Source organism: Rhinolophus sinicus, linkage group LG15, assembly GCF_036562045.2.
Source record: "Rhinolophus sinicus isolate RSC01 linkage group LG15, ASM3656204v1, whole genome shotgun sequence".
In the NCBI taxonomy this organism is placed as follows: domain Eukaryota; kingdom Metazoa; phylum Chordata; class Mammalia; order Chiroptera; family Rhinolophidae; genus Rhinolophus; species Rhinolophus sinicus.
This window is the reverse complement of record NC_133764.1, coordinates 29,968,222-29,995,248: the sequence shown is the minus strand read 5'-3', so window position 1 is coordinate 29,995,248 and position 27,027 is coordinate 29,968,222. Positions and strand designations below refer to the sequence as shown.

Genomic DNA, 27,027 nt, shown 5'->3' with positions numbered 1-27,027 from the left:
AAACTGTGGTAATTATGCTGACCCTGGCAGGTCCCCACCCCATTCTGCGCTCCCCAAAGCACTGAGATCTCCAACCGTCATCTCCTAAGGCCTCGTGGGGACTAGACTCTTCATCGGGTGGATAGCCTTGGCCTTGTGGGCTCTACAAGCCTGGCCGTATTCCCATTTAATCTCTCTCTCTGCTTGACACTTTTGCTGGTTCAGATGGAGTGCCTCGGCACCATGGCTTGCTGGGAGAGAAGCAGCTTGTTTGTTTCACTGGATTAGAAGTTTTACATCCAAAATACTTGGTCTTGTTTTTCCAGAATTAATTTAGCCTTGCATTAGGTTTGGTGCATGTCATCAGCTTGTGTTGGGTAGATGGGCTCCGTCAGACCAAGAACCTAAAGGTAATAAGAATGCCCAGACTTTTTTTTTTTGGGGGGGGGGCTGTGGTTGAGGTGATAAGAGGCTTTGCGAGATAAAAATCTCTTAACCCTGACATCATAAATTTAATTAAAGTTTATCTTAAGCTTTGTATTCTCAAATTAAAGACTACAATGGCATAACAGATAGGCTGACAAAAGTCTTAGTATTATAATTTTATCTCTCTCTCCAAGGACGGTAGTAGTCCAAAGTCAAATATTCATAGTCTCTCATCCATGCGAACCCCCAGTACACACTGGTAAGTGTGTCCCTCAGAGAATCAGCTCTGAGCCCCTTTTTGGTGACCAAGACGTATGGGGGAGTCGTTGGTCCTGCCAGTGGTGGGAACAGCCCCGGGGAGGACAGTTGTTGCCTTTTCTGCCTACCGATGGGCACGGAGACTGGCGCCCACTAAGCAGGCATCATGCATGTTGCTCAGCCAGGCAGTGGCAGCTCAGCAAAGGCCACCAGGAGATGGGGCGCCCTCCAGCGAGCGCGTAAGAACAAGTTCTAGGGGTAACCAGCCTCCGAGGTTTCTTCACCTCGTCCCTTGCATAAAGGTGATAGAAAGCAGGTTGGTTTCCCCCGGCTTTGCCTCTTGAGGAGTCAGCTACTTCAGGGGAAAAGGTAAAGAACCAATAAACATTTTCGTCTTTGTCTGTCACACTGATGTGAATGGTTATGATTTTATTAACAACTGCCTTGGAGCCAGGCCTGATTTAATTTAATTTAATCTCCCTGGTTATTTTCAGTTCGGCTCAGTCTATTTTAAGCACAGATGAAAGGGAAGCAATCAGACCGAGGGGGCAGATGAAGGAAGAGCAGGAGGTACCTTCCGCTTCCCTCCCTAGTTACTCGAGCTCAACCCCTCGTATTATTAAAGGGAATGACCGTGGAGACAAATCAGCCAAACCAAATTCCCGCTCTCACAGTGCATTCATCTCCAGTATAATCTCTGGTATCATCTTGTTCCTCTGAGGAAGGAAACATTATATCAGCTACGGTCGGGGAGCGGAGAATAATAATTATGCAGCCAGAAATGCAAATGGAGCAATTCTCGCTCGTGCCAGGAGAGAACTGAATGTCAACACCTTCCCCTGCCCCTCCCATCTTCCTTTTAGCAAACTCCACTTATCACGGTACAGGGGCAGGTCTTTCTCTCTAGTGTGCTGTGATGCTCTGAGATGTCAGGACGCCAGGGTCTCTCTGGGTATTTGAGGGTGTCATCTAGGTCAGTACATTACACAGAAGCTCCCTCAGTGAGACCCAACACCAAAAGACTTTTGACCTGGAGCTCTTGTGCCAGCCATGAGCCCAGGAGCAGCATTCCCAAGACCACGTCATCATTCCCTGCTGGGGGGCGGGGGGGTGTCCCTCAGGGTGTGTGCCTTTGGTTCGGTACCACGAGTGATCCAGACCAAGAGGGATCTCTCCCAGTTTTATATGCCAACTCTGGAGGGGGGAAGTTGGATCCCCACTGGAGTGTTGGTGCCCAGGGGCCCAGGACCCTTGTCGACCCTATTTCCTGTGCAGAATTGCTGCCCTTGGCAGGGTGCCTGGCGCAGAGTAGGTTTCAGTGCACATTCACATGGTGGCTATTTTGGAGGGTTTTGCTCCTGGGTGATACTGGTGATGATAATAACTTACAGTTCCTGTTGGGTGAGACTCCTTTTGTATCTCCGTTTTATAGATGAAGAAATGGAGAACTAGAGGGTTTCAGGGACTTGCTGCGATGACAAGTTGGAGATAAACTTGAACTCAGGCAGAACATCTCTGTCTCCTAGAAGTGCCTGTGAGAAAATGACCCCAGGGTTTTTGGTGCAGGCTGATGAGCCACCTGTGTCAGCCCTGGTTCAGAGCCTGCTCTTCGCCGCTCTGCAGAGTCTAGGTGCCCCAAGGCATCACCGATAGGCCTTTACTTAATACCCAGGCTAGGAACATACAACTTTGGACACAGGTGACATGTCTATGAAAACAAAGACATAATCATATGCTACCCTGTTTCCCCGAAAATAAGACCCAGCCGGACAATCAGCTCTAATGCGTCTTTTGGAGCAAAAATCAATAGAAGACCCGGTATTATATTATTATATTATATTATATTATATTATATTATATTATATTATATTATATTATATTATATTATATTATATTATACTATAAAGACCCGGTCTTATAGTAAAATATTCCACTATAAGATCGGGTCTTATACTAATTTTTGCTCCAAAAGACGCATTAGAGCTGATTGTCTGGCTAGGTCTTATTTTCGGGGAAACATGGTATCAATTTGCAGGCAGCTTGTGTTCAAATTGGAAGGAATCTTAAAGATTTCCTAGTCCAATCACCCCTATTGCTTTCTAGACAGATGACATGATTCATTAGAGCTCGCCCAGGAAGGCGAGTGGCAGGCAGAGCAGGCTAGAGAGCCACAGTGCTTGTTACCCAACGCTCTCCCCTCCGGCCTCAGCTGCCCTGTAAGTCCCATCAGGAGTATCTGAAGGTTTACTAACAACATTGCTGGAGGTGAAATGACCAATGAAATGATGTAGAATTGAGTTAGACAGCCTTGACCTTTAAGGGACGTTGAAAAGCTACCCACACAGTGACAAGGTGACAGCATGAAAGCAAAGGTAGAGTGCCATGAGAAATGATGTTGGGCAGCTTAGATTCGAACTGAGACCAGCCAAGAGAAATTTATTCATCTCCCAATTAACCAGACTTTCTAGAAACAGTGGAATTCCAAGAGCTGCTTTAGATTTCTACATTGAATTAAAGTAACCAGCCGGTCACCTCAGAAATGCAGCCTCTCTCATGTCCCTCTGAAATGTCACGAAGACCTAGGAAAAGACAGAAACCCACAATCAAAGCAGACAAACCACTTACTGCCATCTTAGAGAAATTTCCGACTATTAGCCTACATGGGTCTGCATTAGGAAAAAAAAGATCAGTGGTTGGGCCATACTTGGTGCATGAAAACAGCAAAGCCCTGTGCACCTACGAAAGTAGGCAGATTCTTTATGCTTCCCCCAGGTTCAGAGAAACAGGGTCTTCCCCAGCCAGAACACCTAGGAGATATCCCTTTACTCCAGAGCTTCGTTAATTTCGGGGGGCGGGAGGGAATGCTTTTCTCTCTTACTGCTCACAGCGTGACTTCCAAAGGAAAAACGAGCATCAGCCATACGAGAGGGCTGGGCTTGGTGGATTACGTCCTGGAGGTCAGGAGCCCCCTGTGCGAAGTACTATGGACAGGTGTGAAAATATAAACAGTCGGCGTCCGTGACTTGGCGTCCATGGGACTCTCAGTGGAGGCCACTGATTCAGTGTGTGTAATGACCCTGCACTGTGAAGTGGATACCATCCCACCTGGGTCTGCACAGACGCACTGCTGAGGTCAGGAGCTGTGCACATCAGTTTGAGAGCTGGATTAATTTGGGAGAAGGGAGTTCACCAGTAGCCAAGTAGTGGACAGAAGAGCCCATGGGGAATCTAAATGTAGCATCTTTTGGCAAACTCCACATCTGGATATAGCTCTCCTCGTTTGAAAATGAGGAAAGAAAAGAAGACACACATGTAATGTGTAGCCCATTTAAATATATATATTGAGGAACGAACAGAAGAGAATATCATTATGGAGAATGTATTTGAAAATGGATCGCTGAGGGAAAATGGACTACAAAACAATATTTGAGAAAATTCCCTATAAACTTGTGTGGAACGTGAGAATACACCATCTCCATAAAACAAGAACAGGAAACCGCTTGAGCAAACAGGTTGAGAGGAAAGGCAAACAGAATGAGAATCCTTTTTAATGACAGAGAGACATACAAAGAGATTTATCAGGTGAACAGAGAAAAGCAGCTGAGTGGGAGTGCCCTGAGTCATTAAACTATGCACCTGGATGGGAAAGGCAGTATTTTAAAAGGTGTTGGAAATCTGGAACAATTTAAAGCATAGGCCTGTTGTAGGAATTCACACAAAGTTGAATGTATTAAAGTACATGGCCCAATACAGAAGCCACACGATCCCGTGGAAAAGATACAGCCCATTCCACAAATGTGGTTGGGACACTTGTCTCAACATTTGAAAGAAAAAAATGAATTCAATCTTGCCTCACACTATACACCAAAAAAATCTCAAATGGATTTAAAAGTTAAGTATAAGAAAACAAAATAATAAAAGAAAACCTAAGTGAATAGCTAATCTCAGAAAGGGCAAGGATTTTCTAAATATAAAAGAAATGGAAGAAATAAAAAAGGAAATGTTTGACAAGTTTAACTATAAAAACAGGCTTCTGTGTTTCTGGAAGCAGGTGAATGCAATCTAAATGCAGTTTGCAAAAAAGATAACAAGAGGTCATTATCTTTCATTTAACTCTAAAGAGCTTTTCTGAGCTGTTAAGAAAATTTTTTTTAACACACACTCTGTAGGAAACTTGAAGAAGGCCTCAGACAAAGACAAAGAAAGACAAGTGGCCAAATAACCATATAAAAAAAAAAAGTTAAACCTCAAAAATAATCAAGGAAACCAAAGTTGCAACATTATTTTTTACTGTTCTCACCACACCTACCTTTGATAAGACTTTGGTACAACATTTGGGGGAGTAGTTTGGCACATCAAGAGTCGAATGATTTTGTGCCCTTTGATCCACTTGTAGGAATGCATACCTGAGGGAGAAAAACTCCGTCTGTTGTTACCCCGTCAAAAATTCAGATGAATATTTACGCATGAAGATGATCAGCTGTTAGGTTATTTTTGAATGTGGAGAATTTTAAACTACATAGATGGCCCCAAATGGGATTGATTAAATAAATTATGGATATAGCTGGAAAATGGGATGTTAGGCACTTAAAATGTTTTCATAGCATTGCCTGGTGACGTTACAACGTCAGGATCTGAAACTGTGTTCATAGATATAAACTACAGAAAAACAAATATTTCAATATAGATATATGTAGGGCAAAGAGACTGGTGGTAAATACACCAAAATGCCAACAGTGGTTCTCTCTTACAGCAGAAGTAAAGGTGATTTTCATTTGCTTCTTTATACATTTTGTGTTTACATTTTTGTGTAATAAGTGTATCCATCCCTCTTACAAGAAGAAAAATTAAATATTCCTGAAAGTCCTCCTGTGCTGTTTGTGGAAAATCATACCGGTCTCTCAGAACCTAGAAAGTATTATTTCTCTCACAACCAGATCCTGAGGGTTATAGGACTTCAATAGAAATTTTTATTTTCCACTAACAGTAAAAGAAAACTTAGTAAAATATTCACGCTCTTTTCCCAAGGACCGCGTGTTGCCCCTTCTCATCTCACACTATCCTCCTCTAAATGTTATTAAGTTTTATTCCAGTGGAACTCTGGTTGAAGAGTTGCTGGGATGTGTTTTTCTAGTATGTGAATGGCCACCGAATTTACTGGGACAGAAATTACATTCTTATCACCAAGCAGTGAGTCTCAGCAGTGAGACGTTCTCGAACCTGCCATAAATAAGTCCTAAAGCATGAGATTACCTACATCCCTGAATCCAGATTTATGTATGGACATGTGTGATGGTGGGACAGCGATAGCTGAGCAGGTGTATTCTTAGTGTAGCTCATCTGTCCTGCCTTTGTCTTGGCCATAAAGAAACAAATATTACAGACTTATGGGTCATATTTTATTTGCATGGCAGAGATCAAAGCTGGAATTCTGTGGGTTTCATCCACAGACAGTGTCAGCACACTTGACACAATGTAATTAGAACAAGCAGCTCAAAACGAACAGCAGCAAGACCCAGATTGTTCACAGAACCACAGTCTGTTGTTACCCGGTCAGAAATTGTTCAGTTTTTGATGATACCGTTGCATTTTGTTCTTGAAATCTTGAGAAGTTCTACATTGCAGTTTTTTTCCTCAAGAGTAAATGCCTCTTTCTGATGTTTTCCCTGAAAGCTGGCGCTGTGTCATATCTCCTTCAGTCTTTGTGGGCTCAGTGATCATTTCTTCAAAGTATTTAACGTTTTCTGCCAAGTGCGCGGCTCCTTTTGGCCAGCCTTTACTCTCCACGGCACAGTCCTGTTAGGTTTTTCCTTGTCCGAGAGTCCCTCCAAATGGACGCTTTATGTACTGCAACCAGAAGATGCGTTCGCCAGCTTTCCTGTCTGCTTTAGCTTTGGGGTCGTATTGGGCACTCACAGGCTTTGCCTTGCCCTGTGTTGGTCGTGGCAGTGGGTATGGTGGGGGTGGGGGGCACCCAGGTGTAGGATAGGGTGCTGTCAGTCTGTAGAAATGAAACTCCAGTGGGCTGGGCTGGCACTAGAGTGGAAGGTCAGAGAAGATGGGGCTTGTGCCAAGGTAAGGGCCAGGGGCACTGAGACCGAGGGAGAGGTGTGCTCCCGGTGGCCCAGGGGTGGGGCGGCATGAACCCAGGAGCACGGACCACAGTAGCACGGAGATTCATGCATTTAGCAGGAAGTTACTGAGTACATACCAGGGTGCTGTGCTAGGCAGTGTGGGTGCAAAGCAACCAGTAGCAAAGAGCCTGGCCTCACTGGTGTGGGGTGGCTCTTTGAGGTTATGTAAATAGTCAATGCGATAGGTTGGGTGCGGTTAAATATTTAACACACTGAACAATCAACCAGTCAGAACCAATGCCAGCTCCTAAGTCGTGCCACCATGCAGTAGGTGAATGTGGGCCGGCGTATGGAGCATCCCTAAAATTGAGATAGAAATGTTAAAGTGCTAGAGAACGTTTGGGGCAGCCGGTTAGCTCAGCTGGTTAGAGCGCGATGCCCGTAGCACCAATGGTTGCCAGTTTGATCCCCACATGCGTCACTGTGAGCTGCGCCCCCCTTTAAAAAAAAAAAAGTTAAAAAAATAAAAATATTAGAGAAGGCAGGCTGTTGGCCTCTTTTCTATATTGGGGGCCTCAGAAGTACTGAGTCCCTCAAGCTGTGACTGAAAATCTCTCCATTGTAATTTGTGTGAGATGAATGTGACTTTTTGTTTCTTCTAGCGAAACGATTCTATTGAATCGGCCTCATGGGGTCATGCTCAGTGTTCACCTACCCTCTCAATACTTCCTTGTTAATTTTGCCAGTCTGAGCTCCACCGCTAGTAGGCACCCACTCATATGCACCCTTCTTCAGGCTAATGGAGAAATGTGCCACAGCTGCCACAGGGGTCCACCTTACGCAACCTCCCACCCAAGAGCCATTCCCAGCCGGTTCTCGGCCCCCCTTGCCAGGACCTCTCCCAGTTCCCAGATCTCTTCCCATCCCCAACCAAAGCAGGAGTCCACCTAGCGGAATGCTGCTTGTCCCTTTGCACGCAGGTGCTGGAAGTGTGTGGAGAAGGGAGGGTGATCCCTCAGTCCTTAGAGAGCTGGCCTCTAAGGCATGCAAAGGTCCTCAACCCAGGGCTCAGGGATGCCCTCAAATTGTCATAAAAACTGTCATGTTGTGTTAAAGGGGTTGATGGCTGAAAGAGAAGAACTAATCTGGCCTGAAGATTGTAAGGGTGGACCCATCTCCCAGAGTTAAAGCCCGTGTGCACCAGGAATGGCACGTGGGAGTCGGACCTCTGTGTGCCCGCCCCCTGTGCCAGCTGGCGCCTTCCTCAGGCCCTTCTTCTGTGGTGTCCTGCAGTAGTACTGATTTGATGGCCTGTGACCTCCCTGGTCGTGTCCCTCCCAGGGGCTTCGGACGACTTGCCTGCCATCACCTGTGATACACCCCGCCTCTGCCAGGGCTTGTGTCTGATGGCTTGAGAGACTCCACGTCAGATCCCCTAATCCCGGAACCTTGCCTATCGCTAGGCAGCTGGACCGCCCCCGAAACATCTCGTAGGAAGGGTGTTCAGTAAGCCCTGTTCCTGAAGCAATCTGTCACTCCTCTAGCTTCCCCGTCGCCATTTGGAATGCTGGTGCAGAACTGACTCGTGGCGACGTGAGGGAACTGGCAGCTCATTAGACACACTTCCTCCCTTGCAGCAGCATCTGAAGAGGCCCAAAGTGAGACGAAAACAAACATTGAGAACAGGGTGTTCTTCCTAGTCACGTGACCAGGAAAGTGTCATCTAGAGGAAACATGAGAGCCTGTGGTGTGGCTGCATTTTACCATTGCTCGGATCTGGGGGTGCCGAAGGTTTTCTTCCCTTTTTCTATATGGTCCAGCCCATGGGCCCCTTGAGATGCTCCTGAACTGAGCACCTCGGCTGTTAGGAGGGTGGCTTTCTTGACAGGAAAAGCCCTGAGCTCAGGAAAGCACAGCTGGAGGAACCAGAGAGCGGATGCCCCACTCCCACGCCCGCTCTCCTCTAACAGGTCAGCTTTTTTGTATCCTGGTGCTACTGGGTACACATTCCTTCAAATTCCCATTTCCAGAGCAGCTGTTGCATAATTCAAGAACGGTCCCATTGATGCCTTATCATGCCCACGGTTGGCACTTGGTCCCTGGGTGGGGCTGCGATGGGTGACAGAGGGAGATGGGGTTGGCAGATTGCTGCAGGTCTTGGCCAGATAGGATGTTTCAGGGAGGAGACAGCAGATCAGGTTTGTCTAGGCGTGCACACTGCTGCTCCCAAAAAGGCCTAAGGCGATCTGGGGAAAAGGAGCATAAGGCCCTATGAAAGATGTCGGCTTCCGAAGGTTCTGCTGAGACAGGAGACAACGAGAAAGGACAAGGGTGGATTCCAGTTCCTGTTAGAAGATACACCCTGCCTCCTCAACCCCAGCCCAGGATTCCCCCCAAGCTTTAGGACAGGTCAGAGTTCAAGAGGCTCAGATCAGAGCAGAAGGAACCGGAAGGAAGCAGAGTTGTATCCAGGAAGTAGGGGCCCCTGTCCCCTGTCCGTTTGTCCTCAAGTTATTCAGTGTGTTGTCATGGTGGGGATCAGTCGATTACGGCCTGAAGGCCAGATCTGGCTCACCGCCTGGTTTTTTAAAAAAATAAAGTTTTATTGCAACACAGTATGTGCATTTGTTTACATACTGTCTGACTTCTTTAACAGCAGACTTGAGAATTTGCATGGAGGCTTTGTGGCCTGCAAATATTTACAGTCTGCTCCTGTAGAAAGTTTGCTACCCCTGTTCCACGCGAACAGCTCTACCTGGAGGCAGAGGCTACCTTGGGAGGATGGAGTAGAGTTAATGCTCAGGACCCAGAGTCAGGACTCAGCTGCACTCTTGACCCCACCGCTTACTAAGTGCCCGACCTTGAGGTCATTCCTGGACATCTCTGGGCCTCAGTTCCCTCGTCTGGAAAATGGGCATCGGTGTGAATCTCACAGGACAAATTGTGAGGATGCAGTGAGCAGGTGTAGGCACGCACATGGACATCTGTCCATAAATGTACCAGTTCTGTTTATTGAGACCTAATGCACACACCCTAGAATTCACCCTCTTACGGTGTACAATCCAGTGGTTTCCAGCATACTCCCAAGATTGTGCCACTATCGCCCCTATCTAATTCCAGATAATTTTCATTTTGCATCGCCTCAAAAAAGAAACTCCTTAATGGCATCTGGCTGAATCATGACCACCCGGGGTCCGGTCCTGACCCCTGCAGTCTGTAAATGTGAGCTTACTTGAAAAGTTGGAGGTATTTCCGAGAATATCAACGGAGGCAGGCTGTTCCCCCAGCACATGCCAGGTGCTGGTGGAGAAGCCTGCCTCTGCCAACAGGCACTAATTTATCTGGCAGGGGCCAAACATTTTGTGAATCCAAACCTTTCCCCCACTCCATTCATTTTCACTCCCACATGGGGCTAGAGAATGTTTTTTGGACCAAAAAAAAAAAAAGCAAAATACAGCCCCAAGCAACAGGCCTCTTGTGGTATGCACATGATTGATATTTTGAGCATCAATGTGGGGGAAACAAACATTGTTTTGGATCCACTCGTACTACTTTGTGGAATGTCATTTTCCCTGGTTTCAATGTTTGTTTTGTGATCTGCAAAAATCTCCACGTGAGCACAAATTCACCCAGTTCACTTTACACCCACCACATTCTTCTCTCTGTGCTTTCCATGCTCCGTTTGTCCTCGAATTAGCATCTTCAGCAGAGAGAGGAGACAGGGAGAGTGTGCTCAGAGCACCCTTCCTGGGTGTGAACGGGCAGAGCCTCTTCTGTGGCCTCTTTGGCCTTATGGCCACTGGCCGTTCTTGGGCCCTGTGTCTTCGTGACATCGTGGTCTTACTCGGTTCAGGCACTAAGTCGTAGGTTTTTAGGCAGATATCAGCACGTTCCAGAGGCCCAGCTGCAGCGACCACTTAGTGACCAAAACATCCCAATGTGCTAAGTGATTTTAGAATTTGCACCCCAAAACCTACTACACTCACATCTTCAAATCTGGTGCCATGGCCGTCTTAGCTAACTACGGTCAAGGCACTGAAGCAGATATGTGGTTGTGTGCACTGCACCTTCCTCTCTGGCCTCCCCCAGGGCACACCCACAGCTCAGCCCAGGTGTGTGCTCTGCAGTCTCTCGTCCCTCCAGGGGCGGGTGTGTGGTCTCTTCCCTTCCACCCCCTTCTCCTGGACAATCTTCCCCACACCCCGTCCTAGCTAAGACCCATTTTACTACCTAGAACGAGACATGTTCAAGTCATTTTTATCCAGTAACAAGCAAAGCTGCATTTTATACAGTCGCACACAACCCCGGGTTGGCCACCTGCTAGCTTTGTGTGGCAAGCAGGGAATAACACCTCTCACTGCTTCAAGACCCCCATCTGCAAGTGGGCCTGGGAATAGAATCTCCCTCGTTTTTGTAAAGAACTTGAAACAGTGCCTGCCACATAATAACCGCTCCAGGAATGCTGTCACTCGCCATTCCTCCATCACCACCGTCATCACATCATGACCATTAGCTTACTGGCTACTACAGGGTAAGCCCCCTGCCATGTGGTCCAAATCAGCCATTCTCAACGGAGAAGTGAGAGAGCACGTACACACACCCAGTTCTGCCTTCTCTCACAGGCAGATTCTTAGAAATAACCCATCAAGTTTCTCTGGCATTACACATATCCAAATGTGATGTAGTTTGAAAAGAAATTAACTTATGGGTCTAACGTTCTTTGAAAGAAGGTGTTATGGCGGTCTGATAATTATCAAAAGTAATTCTCTGGGTTTGCACTAAGCCGTGGTGTATGGATTTGAGAAGCTGCCATCACTCAGTTGCCTGATTGTTATGCAGGGGACCCTGCTCGCTGTGCCATGTGTCACGCGGGGTGTCCTCAGCTCCCACTCCCCACATAAGAACGCAGGACATGGTGAGGCCCAAAAGGAACACCCACGGAGCCATAGATGGGGGGGGGTCACACCACTATAGCCTCACTGGAGGCTGGATGCCCACGATGTGCGACCTGCTGTCCGCTTTTCTGCCAACCAACTGACTCTCCTCGACTCGATTCACCAACCAGCGCAGCCGCAGCAGTTATATCAGTGGCCAATTGGCTAACCAGCTATAGCTGACGGCCAACTAGACACAGCCGATGGCCATCCAATCACAATTGATGGCCATTTACTACCTGAGTGAGCACCTTTCCACGTGAGGCCGAGAGCCTGGAAACTGCACTCCTGGCTCTGTCCCCATACTGATGTTAAATGACACTAGGTCCCTTTGACCACAGACACTAAACCCTCGCTCATTGTCTGCTCTGACCTGGCCCCCCAGCATTTTTGCACTCACATTTCTTTTGCTGTTGGTAACTTCAAACAGAGACGAGTTTGTGTGTGTGTGGGGGTGGGTTCCTGTAGTGTCAGAAAACATACATTTTGCTTTTGCACGATGTGGAGTAGGATTACAGAATCTTGTTTACTCTTGAGCAAGGATGGAGGAGGGTGGGGCTCACTGGGTCAGAACACTGAACAATCCTGACCTCTGCAGCAAGCCCCCATCGGAGCCTTTGTCCCTGCTGTTGGCTTTTAAACAGAAATCTCGGAAGAAGGGAAAAGGCATGAAAATGGAGAATTACTTTCTAACGCAAAACAGATCATCTGGAGGGCCGTACTGTCCTTGAAATTGGAGGCACTTGACACTTGTGCATCCCTAATGTCCCTGTGGAGGTATGAACCCTGTGATGGGCAGGGTTACTGTGGGGTCATTGCAGACATGCCCAGTCTGCAGGCAAAGGGGATTCAGCTGTGTCCTCCACAAAGCCTTTTAGTTTGTGTGTCATGGAAGAATGCTTCAGCGCCTCCACAGGCCCGGTGCCCAGCCAGAGGACCCAAAGAGGGAGATTAAACGTCCACAGGGAGATGGGAGGGGGAAGATGGGGGTTCAGCGGTGTTCAGCCCTGGTCGAGTTTTTACATTAGGTGCTGAGCTCATGGGGGGCTATTTTATTACACGTCATCGTTGACGTTGCATGTGTCCTCTGGATTATGAGACTATCTGGACCATTCTCTGAATGGATCAAGGATTGCATTGATTTTTCTTTTCTTTTTTAATCCCAAACTATTTTGAAACAATGAGGAACTGCCTGTTGAAGTGCAGCCTAATCCTGATGTCTGGAAATTCCAGTGCTCTGAGAGCTGTAACTCTAGTACGCGAGGTTTCTTTGCCTGAGGAAGCACCCTGCCTCCTGGGCTGGACAGGAGGACTGGATGAGGGTGGTGATGGTGGTGATCACGATGGTGCATAAAGATAACAAACACTTATGGGCGTGACTGTTAGTAATACAGTAAATGCTACATAACGCTAAGTTTGCTCCAGGTCCACTTCTGAATGCGTTACATACGTTAACTCCTTTAGTCTTCACAGCAACCCGCTGAGGCAGGCACAGTTACTGTTCCTATTTCACAGATGAACAAACTGAGAAGTGGGGTAACTTGCCCAAAGTCAGACAGCTAGTAAGTGGTAGAGCAAGGATTTGAACCCAGCTCCTCGCCGCTCCATCGTGCTGTGCCCTGAGAAGTCAGCCACCATCTGCAGCCTCTCTCTCAGGACCGCTGGCCTGTCACTCTGTATCCTCAGATGCACGTGGGACGGTCACTCGACTGCAAAGTTGAGACGTCCCAGGTGCCTACACCCTCACTCATAGGTCCCGTGCTCTGGGCTCACCTCATCGCCTCTGCCAGGTACCTCTGTGGCACCAGACTCACTGCTCTGGCTTTATCATGTCATTTGAGTGGGTTTTGTCCAGAAATGATTATCTTACGTTATCAGGAAGTTCTATAACCTTTCAACCGGGCTGGTTTCTCTCAGTGTTGGGCTTGACAGCTGATCTCAAAACAGGCACCTCCAGCCTAAAGACGGTAAGATAATTCGTCTTCTATATTTCTATTCAAGTTCTGGAATCACAGGACAGACTTTCATTCTGAAATGGCGACTTCCATGGCCCAGACGCATTTCTTCAGCAGATGTGTCCTCACAGAGGCTGCAGGACTGCTAATGAGACGTGAGGGGAAAGCATTCCTGCCACGTGCATTCCACTGTGGGGCTCTGGGCCCATTGGCACTGACCCCAGGGAGCATAATTAATGCTGCTACAGCCGAGGGAGCGTGGGCAACGTGCTGCTTCCGTACTTCTGTGTTTAGACACCAGCTACCTTATAGGATTTGCGTTGGCATAATAGAGCTTTGCAGAAAAGCAAGTCTCATTCTCCTAGTTTATTTATCACAGTAGAATTTTTTTTTTTTTTTTTGTCTGTCTTAATTCTGTGGGTCAAATCAATCTGGTTCTTGTAGAAGATGAGAGACAAGAAATGAGCCGTGGGACCTGTGCTGGGTATGTCCTTGGACCGACTGGTACTCACAGACTGTGAAATATTCCACAGCCTACTGTCTCAGAAGTGCTGTGCCCCGACCTACTTCCCCCAGGTGGGCCGGGGCCACCCATGGGCGATATGACTTTCGGTCACACTTGAGATGCTTTCTGAAGGTACTGAACTGACATTAAAAAGCATTAAATTGCATGGTGAGAAAATGATTCCCTTTTCAATTTTCTTTCTATCTTGGTTGTAACCTAGAGAAAAACTCTCTGGGGCTGGAATATCCTTAGCATTGTCATGCTTCTTAATTTCCCCTTTGTAACTAAGAAGAGCAGGTCTCAGGTAACTGTATCAGCTGATTTTTATTGCCATAAAAGTAAATGCAATGAAAATACGTGCATTTTCATCGTATTGACTTTTATGGTCACTTTCTATTTATGGCAGGCAATCTTGGTTTTCCATTTACCATAGTGATCAATTTTGAGTGATACATTTTTAAAGGTTGACTGTTAAAGAGAGAGTAGGTTTTTTTGTGTGTTTTTTAACATGAATAATGGTCTGAGTCCTCACATGATGCCAGTGAGACCAGCCCAGGGACCACACTTTGACAACGTCTGCCAGGTGCATAGAATATGTGGCATCACATAATACTCAACTGGGAAGCTTCCCAGATGCTAATGCCTGGGCCTCCGTCCAGACCAATTAAATCAGACTCTCAGGGTTGGGGGGCGGGGGGTGCAGGGTGCACAGGTGTCATTAGTCACTGAAACATCCCAGGTGTTCCGGTGCAGCTGAGGTGGAGACCCACTGCCCGGTGGCTCCTGTGCAGGGGCAGCGTCCTCACCACCTCTGACCTGTCGCCGTTACATTTTCCCCTCTTTCTCTCTCCTGCCTCTAGCCCTTCTTCTCATCCCTTCCCCCACTTGCTTTGCTCGTCTTTCTCTTTCTGAGCTTAGCCTCTTCCGGCTTCCCTACACCTACTCCTGTCAGTGACACCCCACACTGCTTCTGAGTGTAAGATATGGCTGGCACCATGCAGTTGCAACCACATTAGCAAATGTCCACATTGTACTGTTATTCGCGGCATGTGCTTGGCGATCCATAAGCTGTCGGTCCCGTTTTAGAGCATCTAAGCCTTCGGGTTGTGTTACCTGCCAGGAACTTGTATTAACGGCAAGGATCATAATCGTTGTTGGCTCTGACTGTGTGCCTGTCACTGTTCTCAGCACTTTGCATGTATGAACCGACGAGCTGCGATCAACAAATAAGGTGAATGTTTAAATTTTTTAAATTCATTACAGTGAAAGACACATGGCCATTAATCCCCCTCAAAATACTCCCCCTCGCTTCAAACACACTTATCCCATCGTTCTTGCCACTTTCTGAAGCAGCTCTGGAAGTCCTCTTTTGTGACTGTCTTTACTTCATCCCCCATCATGACAACGCTCCGTGTCACACATCGCTTCTGGTATATGGCAATTTCTGTCAAAAACATTACGGTGTGTCCTCATCCACCTTATTCACCAGATCTGGCACCGTGCGACTTCTGGCTCTTCCCCAACGTCCAAATGACCATGAAAGGAAAATGTTTTCAATCTGTTCAGGACATCGAGGCAGCCATGACAGTACAACTAAAGACACTCACGAAAGAGGACTTCCAGAACTGCTTCAGAAAGTGGCAAGAACGATGGGATAAGTGTGTTTGAAGCGAGGGAGAGTATTTTGACGGGGATTAATGGCAATGTGTCTTTTACTGTAATAAATTTTTTTATTTAAAATTCACAATATTTTTAATCACACCTAGTATACAGAGGGCGCCAAAAAAAAGTATGCACGTTTTAAGAAAGGAAAACGGTATTAAAATTATAATATTCAATATATACCGATAACAGAAGATGAATACAAGTCACGTTTGACTTCTGCAATTACAGGAGGTGCTCAAAGTGGTTACCATCAGCGTCCAGACACTTCTGATTATGGCGAACTACTGCCTGAGCAACGTTGACCAAAGTGTCCATTTGTATATATATTTTTTGGCACCTCCAGTATAATCCTCACAGCAAGGTACAATTTTCCAGATGAAGAAACTGAGGCACAGGGAGGTTAAGTATCTTGTCCAGAGTTATACAAGCACGAAGTGGGAAAACCAGAATGCAATTGCAGGCAGCCTGGCCCCAGAGCCCACTTTCTGAGCAGATGGGACTCCAAGTTCGTCACACCCAGTCCTGACTCAGGCATGCAGTGAGTCACACATCAGGCAGACTGTTCTCCATGCAATAAGAAATTGAAATTTGGACCCACTGTCAACTTCAGTGACATTTGGAATTGATAACTTTTTTAAATTTCCAGCTTAAACGATAGCATCTCCGTAGGAAGCCCACAGCTTTAAATCCCATGGATGTTTTAACTCATCACCATTCAGAAGAGATCAGCCTTAAATGATTTTGTGTGTGCTGGCTGTCAGGACTATAAATTGAAGATGATACAGCCCGCACCCACAATTATTCTGCAACTGGCAGAGCTGTTGGCAGCCTTGATGGTTCCTCATTAGCTTATCTGGGATGTAGCCTCCGTGTTAGACATTCCGGGGCTTTTTCTGCCTTTTAAAAAGTATCTGATTCTCATTTCAGTGCTCAATTGGAGAGAGCGCGTTGGCTCGTTTCCATTCCTTGTGGGAGAGCTTTATTTTTATGCTCAAATTTTTAATCTTTTGTGATACTTGGGTTGCTGTGGTAGGAGACGAGACCGTCTGCATTGCATTAGAAACCTTCTGCGTGAGTTGGGGGGATTCTCAGGAAGCCAGGCCCTCCGGAGACCACCTACCTCACTAAAGAGTTAGAAATGGTGGGTGGTGGGGATGAGCCCCACGCACCGTGCCTGGGGCACAGGAGGCGCTCGCGTCACGGAATCCTTTTTTCCTCCTCCATTTTCTGAGCCACCAACGGTGCAAAGCACCTAGTACATAATTTCATGTAATTCTCCCAACAATCCTGTACCGCTGGAAATGTGTCCCTGTTCATTTTTCTAGATAAAGAAACAGGCTCATGAGCTGAAGTGTCCTGGTACTTGGGGTGAAGGAGACAGGACTTGAAAGCAGATCTGCTGAGCTGCAAAGCCCATCGTGCTTGTTTGTTCTGTTCACTCCCCGCTGGATGAGGGTAGATATTGTCTTATGGGAAAAATTCTTGGAAGGCATTAATGGACTGTGAGGAACATATGCTCAGCTTCTCTGTGGCTGGTAGACCTGAGCCGGCCCCCTGCCCACTCAGACTATTTAAATACGCCCCACCCCCCATCACCTTCCCGTCTGAGGCTTCCAGGCATGGAGCATATAAGCCTGTGGGCTAGCAGGCATCACACTCAGTGTGTCCCCAGATGAGTGTGGACAATGCTCACTTGTCACTTCTGCTCTTAGGGCTACACCCTGCCCCTCGTTTGTGCCCAGAGACCCAACATCCTTAGCACCTTTCTTCCCTTCCTCCATCCCTGTCCACTGCCAATTCCAGCATCTTCTAAGGTTCTTCTGAAAGTCTTAATTTTAGCAATCAAATAAACTGGGCTCATGATCTATCCTAATAGGCTAGAGCACTGGCTCTCCAACTTCCGGGTGTATCAGAACCCCTGAGGGCCTGGTGGATGCAGGTGGCTGGACACCCCCCCCCTGCCCCCGAGTTCTGACTCAGTGATGTCCATGCTGCTGGTCCAGGGACCACTGTGGGAGATGCTGGGCTAGACAGCCCGATCCCCATGAGATGTGGACCATGGTGTCTGGCTAGTGAGGGACCCTGATGGGGAAAGTTTCAGCCACGTTGGGGAAGATGCCATTGCAAGATGGTGAGAAAGACATTTGGGGTCGGCAGACTCAGGCCTTTTTCCTTCTCACCACAGCGATAATGACTGGTTTCATTGGTGTGTGATGTCTTTAGCCACACCCACTGTAATAAGACTGAGTATGCCTCCCTCTGTGAGTGAAGCGGCCTTTCCTCATCATTTGGGATTTCCGTACAGGTACTTCTCCATCTAGAATGTGCATTGGAGTCACGTGGGGGTCTTGTTAAAGTGAGGATTCTGAGTTCATAATTTTGGGGTGGGACCTGTCTACATGTGTGCTGAGCGCCTGGGTGATGTCCCAGACCTGCACGTTGCACAGCAAGGCCGCAGCCCACCGGTCCAGCAGGCTCTGCGTACAGCTCCATACACCAATGGCTCTTGCCCTGCCGCACAATCGAGTCACCTGGGTAGCTTTGAAAACCCAATGCTAGGGCCACACGCCTCAGACAGTCTAGTTCTGAGCATCAGGACTTTTAACCCCCCCTCTCAAGTGATTCCAGTATGCAGCCAGGTTGGAAATCACTGGCCTTCACAAAGAAAAGAGGTGACTCCTTCTATGAGCTTAAGTGCATGTGCAACACCATGGTCCAGTTCAGCTGGTTGCTGCGGGGGAGAGGCGAGGGTGCACCAGTTCTCCTGGGAAGGGCTGCAAATGGTACCCGGGGATCTTAAAACACAGATTCTGCTTCAGCAAGTTTGGGGTGGGACTCAGGTTTCTGCGTTTCTAGCAGGCGCCCCGGTGTCACACGTGGTTCTGGTCTAGGTCAGCGCTGAGTCTCTGGGCTTGACCACACAGGCCCATACGACGCCCATTATCTTCGGCAGGGGTGGCAGTGGGTGGCATTTCTGACCCTCCCCTCCTCTCCCCTTAAACAGGGACATCTCTTTCATTCACCTGAGTACTGACACCAGGCAGGATGGCTCAGTTCTCTTTTTGTAACATGCGATCTTTTTTCCTTCTCTCTTTACAGTACGAGATGCAAAAAATCTAATCCCTATGGATCCCAATGGACTCTCAGATCCTTACGTGAAGCTGAAACTTATTCCTGATCCCAAGAATGAAAGCAAACAAAAAACCAAAACCATCCGCTCCACACTAAACCCCCAGTGGAACGAGTCATTTACGTTGTAAGTTTGGTCTTCTTGACTGAATTCCCTCCCTACACACCACAAAACTGCCCACCTTGTTGGTAGCGGTAATGAGCGAGGCTTGTTTTAAATATCTTTCAACATTGCTTCATTCCTAAGACTTTCTCAGACTGCTGCTCGGGAGGTAGCTGTTGTCACCCCTGCTTGAGGTGACAATAACTTGGTTTACCAAGAGTTACATAATGACGGCCCCAAATTCTTATCCATACCTACTCTGTACAAAAATCCTGTTACATTGCAGATGATATAAAAACATGTAAGGTGTGTCCCACCTCTTGATGAACTTAGGATCTTTTGAGGGTTAGGGGATGATGTAAGGATTTCAACAATAATTTTTAAAACATGGAATAAACGAGTAGCAATAGAAGGTGCCTTTGTCACTGAAATGGGAGGATCATCCATATCTTCAAGCAGGGAAGACTTCTTGGAGGAGGTGGCATTTAAAGTCAGCCTTGAAGGAGTGCTAGGATTTCAGAGGTAGAGATGGTAGAAGGGAAAGAAGGAAGGGGGTAGTAGGAGGCAAGAATGGCGTAATTAAGTCAGGGGTGAGAAAGCACTGGCTGCAGCTGAGCACAAGCGAGGGGTCCTCTTTGGAAACCAGAGCAGAGGAAGCAGTTTGTGGACAACCAAACAGGTAGCTCTCTGCTGTATGGAACAGCCTAGCAAGCTCTGCTCTGTAAAGGGCCAGATAACAAATATTTTAGACTCAACGGGTCTTACAGTCTCTGTTGGAGGTGCACAACTCTGCTGTTCTAGCGTCAAAACCGCCATAGACGATATGTCAACAAATGACTGTGGCAGTGTTTCAATAAAATTTTGTTTACAAAAACAAGCAGTAGGCCAGATTTGGTCCTGGGGGTCAGCGTGTGCTCACCCCTAGTCTAGAGCTTTGGTTGCCAGGGGGCTGCTCCTTTGTTGTCAGTGGGGAGTCGCAGGAAGAGAATTGCATATACTTGATTCTTTTTAATCTCAGGCTCAGATCATGAGCATGGGGTATGTCCCAGGAAACCATGATCAAGGTAACCTTGTGTGTGTGTGTGTGTGTGTGTGTGTGTGTGTGTGTGTGTGTCTGTGTTCTTTCGTAGCAAATTAAAACCTTCAGATAAAGACCGACGACTGTCTGTAGAAATCTGGGACTGGGATCGGACAACAAGGAACGACTTCATGGGATCCCTCTCCTTTGGCGTTTCGGAGCTGATGAAGATGCCGGCCAGCGGATGGTAAGGGAGCCCAAGGTCGGTCCTTACCTCTGTGTCAGCCAAAGGTCAGCCGTCTCAAAATGTCAGCGCATCTAGAGATTCAGGAAAACAAGCTGGGTTAAGTCTCAAATGCCCATTGCGTGTGAAGTTACCTGGCCGCGGTCTCCCCATGGGGTGCATTTCAGAGAGAGCGGGGCTGCAGAGTACGGTACAGGAGCTGCAGGGCGTGGGGCGGTGCCAGCACTCTCTCCTGACTCGCCTCCTCTCCCCTGTCTCCAAAAGGTACAAGCTGCTTAACCAAGAAGAGGGTGAGTACTACAATGTGCCCATCCCAGAAGGGGATGACGAAGGAAACGTGGAACTCAGGCAGAAATTCGAGGTGAGGCACCAACAAGACCTTGGCTGCAGCCTCCTTCCCTTTAGCGAGGCTTCACGTCGGGCCCGATTCCGTAATCACCTTCCTTTGCCAGCTGTTGACACTCTATGTCTGTTACCACTTAGAGAATGGAAACTGGAAATATCCCACAAAAGGACACGGTTGATTTTGACATAAGAAATTGGTTTGCAAGGCGGGCGAGGTTCTGAGTGCAGTCGGTTCATAAGAAAGGAGGGCTGTGCGCCTCCGACGGCAGGAGGTCATTTTGGCCTTAACTTGGGCGTTCGTTTGGGTGTAATGAAGTTACCATATCAGCACCTTAATTTTTGCTCTGGAGCTTCAGCAAAGGTCCGCTCTTGCTTTTCTTCCCGTTGGGCATCTGTGTTTGCCCTCTGTCCCAGGTTCATTGCCTTCCTCCTCCCCTGTCCTCCCTCCCTCCTCCTGACTTCCCTCTTCCTTCTCCCCTCTGTCCTTACCCGGCTTCTCAGCTTTGCATGAACATTCCTTTCTCTGAATACCTACCGTATGTTCCAAGTCACAACTTTTCATTTTTTCTGTTTCTCTAACCACCTGCATTTGGGCTTTTCGAGTGAGACATGTAGCAGACGATTCAGTCTATATAACTGGCTGCTTCCTTGTTGAATCTTCCTCTTCCTCAGGCTCGTTAGGACCCCCTGGAACTCCCCTTCTCGAACGTGAAGCACACGTACACACACATACACACACCTCGCTCCTGTACTGCGATTACAGTTCACAAACGGTGACACACATGGGGTGTGGGTCCTATTTTCCTCCTCCGGCTGTTTCCTTCGCCCACATAAAATTTCGTCCCAAAGAAACCTATAGGTCGTATCCAAACAGAACGAATTCCAAAGAATGTAAAGCATAAAAGGGTTCGAAGCGTTTTCTTAGCCGGATATTTGGTTAAAGTGGATATTGACGGTAAATATTTGAAGGCAGGGGCTGTGAGCCTAGATGCCTGCAGGAGCATGAGTGAGTGAAATGAGTCACAGGTCCCATACATAAAGGACCCCTGATAGCAGGCCTCCGTGTGGTGACACAGACCAGTGAGGAGGGGGGAGCTGGTGAGGGCCGGCCCTGGCTGAGGGGCAGCTGCCGCTCCTCGGCGCCAGTGGGTAATGACCGAGCACGAGTGAGCGTCCCGTGCTGCCAGGTCTCCAGTTCTTCAAGAGAAGCCCCAAATCCAGGTTTGCATATGACGTGTTCTGAGTTCTTTTAATATTAGCAGCTAATTAAAACTTGAACCCTGGGTGGCTCAAACACACAGCTGTTGTTTTAGACACAGGTGGGATTCAGCCAGTGTGAACCAGCTTGCGATCTCTGCTCTTAAAGCTATAGATAGGTAGAAATTTTATGACAACGGTCGTGCTGCATTGTAAATGGAATATTCAGATCACATGTGAGGCAGGGGTTTCACCATAGAACAGTATCTCGTTGAGGTTTATAAATGTGATAGTTGCAATACTGCCCCAGTGCCAGACTATTGGGAACCAGTGTGCCAGGGCAGGCTGCCGCGTCGACATTTGAGTGCTTCTGGGTGACAGCCAGCCTTCCCAAACGGGGCGCCATTTGCCATTTTATATGCATATGTATAAAATGAAGTTCATTCCAAAGACACCTTATAGTCTCCAGAGGCATACAGGGATGGAAGTTAGGGTTTGGGGGACCTTCAAGCACCCAGGCCAGACGTAGCCCTTCTTCTGTTTGTTTTTCTCTCCACTTGCTTCATTGTCTGCTCCCACCTCCACCCCACAGCTGAGGCCAGGAGCCCTGTCCCCAGTGTCACATCACCCTGATGAGGGATGAATCCTTCTAGAGAGACTTTGGGGACACCGAAGGCCAGCGCTGCTCAGACATCCCAGGCAGGGGAGAGGCCTGAGGAGCTAGAAAGAGCCTTACTGAGCCTCGCACGACAACGTAGGTCATGGGCAATCACTGCTCAGGTACCACGGATACAGAATGCGTCTGGGGGAGCAGCGGTGTGGGGGCATCGTGATGGCATCAGTCTTGATAATGTCTGAGACTTAGCTTTGCTGATGGAGAAATAGTAACCCACTTTTTACGTTTCATTTCCATGGCTTCCTGGTGAGTAACCTTCCTGTTTTCTGGGCAGAGAGTCGAGCTTGTTACAAAGGTCAGAGTTCCAAACTCAAAAAAAACAAGCCACAGGGCTCAAGGCCAGAAGTGCAGCATTTGTCCCCAGAGGCTGGTTAGAGGCCGTGTGTGTCGAGCTGGTCCCTGCTCTCCCTCTTGGGAGAGCTGTGCTCTTTGCAGTGGGCACCAGCCCAAGGGCAACTGCCGCCAGAGAGGAGAGGTTATGTCAGCAGCGTTTCGTGGGGGGCCGAGCCTCTGCCGCCAGCTCACAGCGTTCTGTGCTCAGAGCACCTGCATGAACTACACTGCAGTTTTTTCTTTAAACTCCTTTCACCTTGTATTTCCTAGATGTTACTGGAATTATATTAGCTCATTTACTTGGAGCATTTGTAAAACACACTGCAAGGAACAGAACAGAAAGCCACGAGGTGATGGTGTCAAAAAATGCTGAGAATTTTACGGCAGCTGTTGTGCTGCATTTTCAATGGAATATTCAGATCACATTTCAGGCAGAGGTTTCATCATATAGCAGTGTCTTGTTGAGGTTTATAAATGTGTAGTTGCAATATTGCTCCAGTGCTCAACTGTTGGGAAGCAGTGTGCCAGTGCAGAGAGCTGTGTCGACATTTGAGGAGTTCTGGGTATCAGCCAACTTTCCCAAACGGGGTGCCATTTGGCGTCAGGTGCAATTTGGGGGACTTCCTTTAACCACCACCCCGTTTCCTGGCTCTCAGTCCCCAGCCACAGGATGGTTGCTTCCCACTGTCTACAGACTCCCCTCTTTGTACTTTTCTCTCCATGCAATTGCCATCCTGACTTGCTCTCCATCACTCTAGTCCTTTTCTCCCTACCCACACTTTTATACTTTCCCACCCTCTGGTAATGGCTTGATTCAGCTGAGTGCAATTTTTTTTTACATTTGAAGGTCAGTGGTGAATCATGATTCGAGGAAACAACATGACAGCCAGTCCTTTTAGGAACAGACCTCACTCGGTGGGATTGTACAGCATCTAGGCTCGAGGGTTATTCTTTCCACGCCCAGCTCTGTTTCCTAGAAGGAGTTAACTAAAGGTAGTTTTTGAACCCTTCCCCAGACATCAGAAGTCGTTCCGTCTGATGGAAGAAAGATCCAAACACGTGCGCTCTTACAACCCTGCCAATGTGTTAATATTCATCTGATGATAACGTGGGGAAAATTTCAAATTTATTGTTGCTTTGAAAAATCTTGGCCAACAGAATGATCTATTAGCAAAGCTCTTAGGAGCCAAAGAAATTCCCGGGATGGTTGGGAATGACCTTTCTCTGTACTGCATCACCCACTGGAGGAGTGCATCTGCCTAAAAGAAAGCAAACCAGAACCTTCATGGACGGTGCCTCTGTGGGCCTGTAACCTGTTCCACGTTTGTCTTCAGATAAAGTACACATGGTCCCTGATTCAAAACATAAATTACATATTCATGTGTTCAGTAATGTTCCAGAAATAAAGCAAACAGACCCTCCTGTCTGTGGGGTACCTGTGGGCCCTGCTTCAGATTTTTTCAGGAACGAGGCAGGAAGCTTGTTGAGAAGTGAATGTATTGAAACCCCCTGTGCTAGTCAGCAATTCCCCTGGACCCCCCATCACTGTTGAGCTCATCCAGGATTCCTCGTCCTTCCTGTACTGGGCCCTCGCTGCCCGTGATGAGGCTCATGGCCAGAGGCAGAGAAGAGGGTCTGCCTTCCTGTAGACGTGGTCCGGAGGATGGTTTAGCCCTTGCTCACAGAACTTTCTGTGAAGAATCACATAATAAATATCTTAGACCTTGTAGGCCATAGGTTTCAAGTAAGTAAGTATGAATTAGGTGTGTCTGTTGCAGCTACTCACCTCTGCCTGTGTAGCATGAATGCAACCCCAGACAACATGTAAACAAATGGATGAGGCTGTGTTCCAATAAAATTTTATTTACAAAAACAGGCAGCAGACCAGACAGTTTACCAACCCCTGGCTTAGCCCATGAACTCGAGAACAAATCCTGGATTCTGCCACTTATTAACCATATGACCTCCCTATGCAGGTCCTTCACTGTAAATGGGAATAATAGCAGTATTTACTTAATAACTGCTTTTAAAGGCTAAATTAAGTACTTAATAGAAAAGTCCTAAGCAAACGTATCGTGGGCTTGTTCTCTGTCCTCTAATCCAGCCATATTATACAGTAGAGGCATATTCGTGAGAACATTGTCACCATTTGTAACATTGTTTTTATGGGAAAATATATCCTCATGGACATTTAGATGGATTTCTGCAACACAATGTGTGTATAGATTGGGAACTTTGTGTCACTGGCAATGGGTCAGGTTATCTCAGGACAAAACAGGTTCCCGGTGGTTGTCAGGGGAGTAAATAGAGTGGCCTATTGAGGAGTTGTCTGCACTGACCTTCTCGATGCAGTGGGTTGGCTTAGGCTTCTCGTTACAGACTCAGAATGGAGCACGTCAGAAAGCTGTTTGCTATAAACCACACCGGTAATGAGCACAGCAGAATCAGGAGGGCAGTAGCAGCTGTCCAGTGAATAGTAGAAACGGCACCGTTGATTTACGACTGAGTCCATGGCAGTCCAGTGTTTCTGTTGCCATTTTGATCCAGAAAATCTGGGATCCGGGTCATTGGCATCTGGAGTCATGTGTGACATTGAACTTTCCGGTCGGAAGAAAAGCTGTCTTCTGACCACATCTTTTCCTTGTTTAAAACATTTCCAAAGGGTCTTACTGTCATTTGTCCACTTCCATGGTTATGAGTGAGCTTGAGTGTTTTCGTGTTGTGTTTATCCGTCAGTTGATACTTCCCCTGAGCCATCTGGCCCACATCTGCCTCCAGAGTCAGGGTTGTCCTAGAATCAAAAACCCAGGAGGAGGCTTGGTGGGGAGAAAAGGTGAGGCAAGTTACAGGACTGCTTTTTGGCCCTTCCTTTGGAAGCCAGCCACGTCCTTCCCGGGTCATATTCCCTCCGCTCCCATCCGCTTGTCCAATGCAGAGCCTTTCTCCTTAGGCTTAGCCCCTCGTCCCCAGGGCAATTTATTCTAACCAAAACCTTCTTCCCCAATCTTGCTTCCCATATAGAAATGTTAATATTGAATATTAACAAATATAAATGTTAAATAAATATAACGATGCTAAGTATATTAATATGTAATAAATACTAGCATATCCAATATATCAGTATTAAACATATTATTAAACAATATTATTTAAATTAATTTCAACTGTTTGTTAAATTTTTAATGAGGTTACTAGAAAATTTTAAATTACGTATGTAGGTTACGTTGTAGTTCCATTGGGCAGGGCTGGTCTAGAACATTCTTTCCAATGAAGACAAATAGTTTGCTGTGGGGTAGGAATTGAAATGTAAAACTCGTGACTTTCTAATATATTTTTTCCTGGGCTTATAAATCATTTGTTTCCAAGAGACCTGGATTTCAGAAAGTAAATTACCCCAAGATTCTCGGCCTGTTACTGGGCCTAGGTAAGCATGTCTTTTGCATGGCCAACTAACTCTATTAGAGACAAAGATATAATGAAGTTGGGATAATATTTGAGTTACCTACTAATTTAATGATATGCATTTCTGCAATAGTCCCAGAAGTCGCAATGAAATCTATTCAGATTTTCTGCTGAGTTGGAAAGCTATGAGCAGAGGGTCAGAGGTCTATAGAAGTGGAGGCTCAGAGAGCTTATCTGACCCTGCCTTCTAGACACAAAGTTGTTTTACCTTTGCGACTATGATAAGTGTGTTACCTAAGGGCTATGAACCCATGAGCTACCTTAATTGTAACAGGTACTTTGGAAATAGGTGACACCAACCTTTCGTGGCTGAAATATATTATTTGAAAGACTTGCTTGAATAGATTCTACAAAATGTCCATTGACCAGAATCTAAAGCTGAGCTAGCATGGCTTCCGTCAAAATAAATGTCTGTGTCTTCACAGTTTTTGCATTTGTGAACGTTCAGAACCATATCAGGGTCTAAACCAAAAGAAGCCAAAATAAAATTAATGATCATGGTCAATTAGAATGAGCTGCTTTGTGGGGCTGGTGAGATGATAGGTCCAGAAACTACTAGAAGCATTACCCTGGATACTCTGTCAATTGCCTTAAGGTCACATATATATCTCCTTTTATTTATTTCACAAAAACATTTTGAAATTATCCCAATTACTGATTAACAACCTAATATGATCCAATTACTAGAATAGTTAAGGTATTTAAATCAACATAGACAAGACCC

At 47.0% G+C, this 27,027-nt stretch overlaps 1 protein-coding gene across 1 annotated transcript in view; it reads left to right on the top strand.

Annotated features, from left to right (window-relative positions):
• The window catches only part of PRKCA (protein kinase C alpha), a 383,486-nt gene that overhangs the window by 284,163 nt on the left and 72,296 nt on the right, over positions 1–27,027 (top strand). The window contains exons 6-8 of the mRNA XM_019732863.2: positions 18,896–19,052; positions 20,159–20,293; positions 20,555–20,651. Coding sequence (XP_019588422.1) covers positions 18,896–19,052; positions 20,159–20,293; positions 20,555–20,651 — 389 coding nt within the window. The remainder of the gene's footprint in view (positions 1–18,895; positions 19,053–20,158; positions 20,294–20,554; positions 20,652–27,027) is intronic.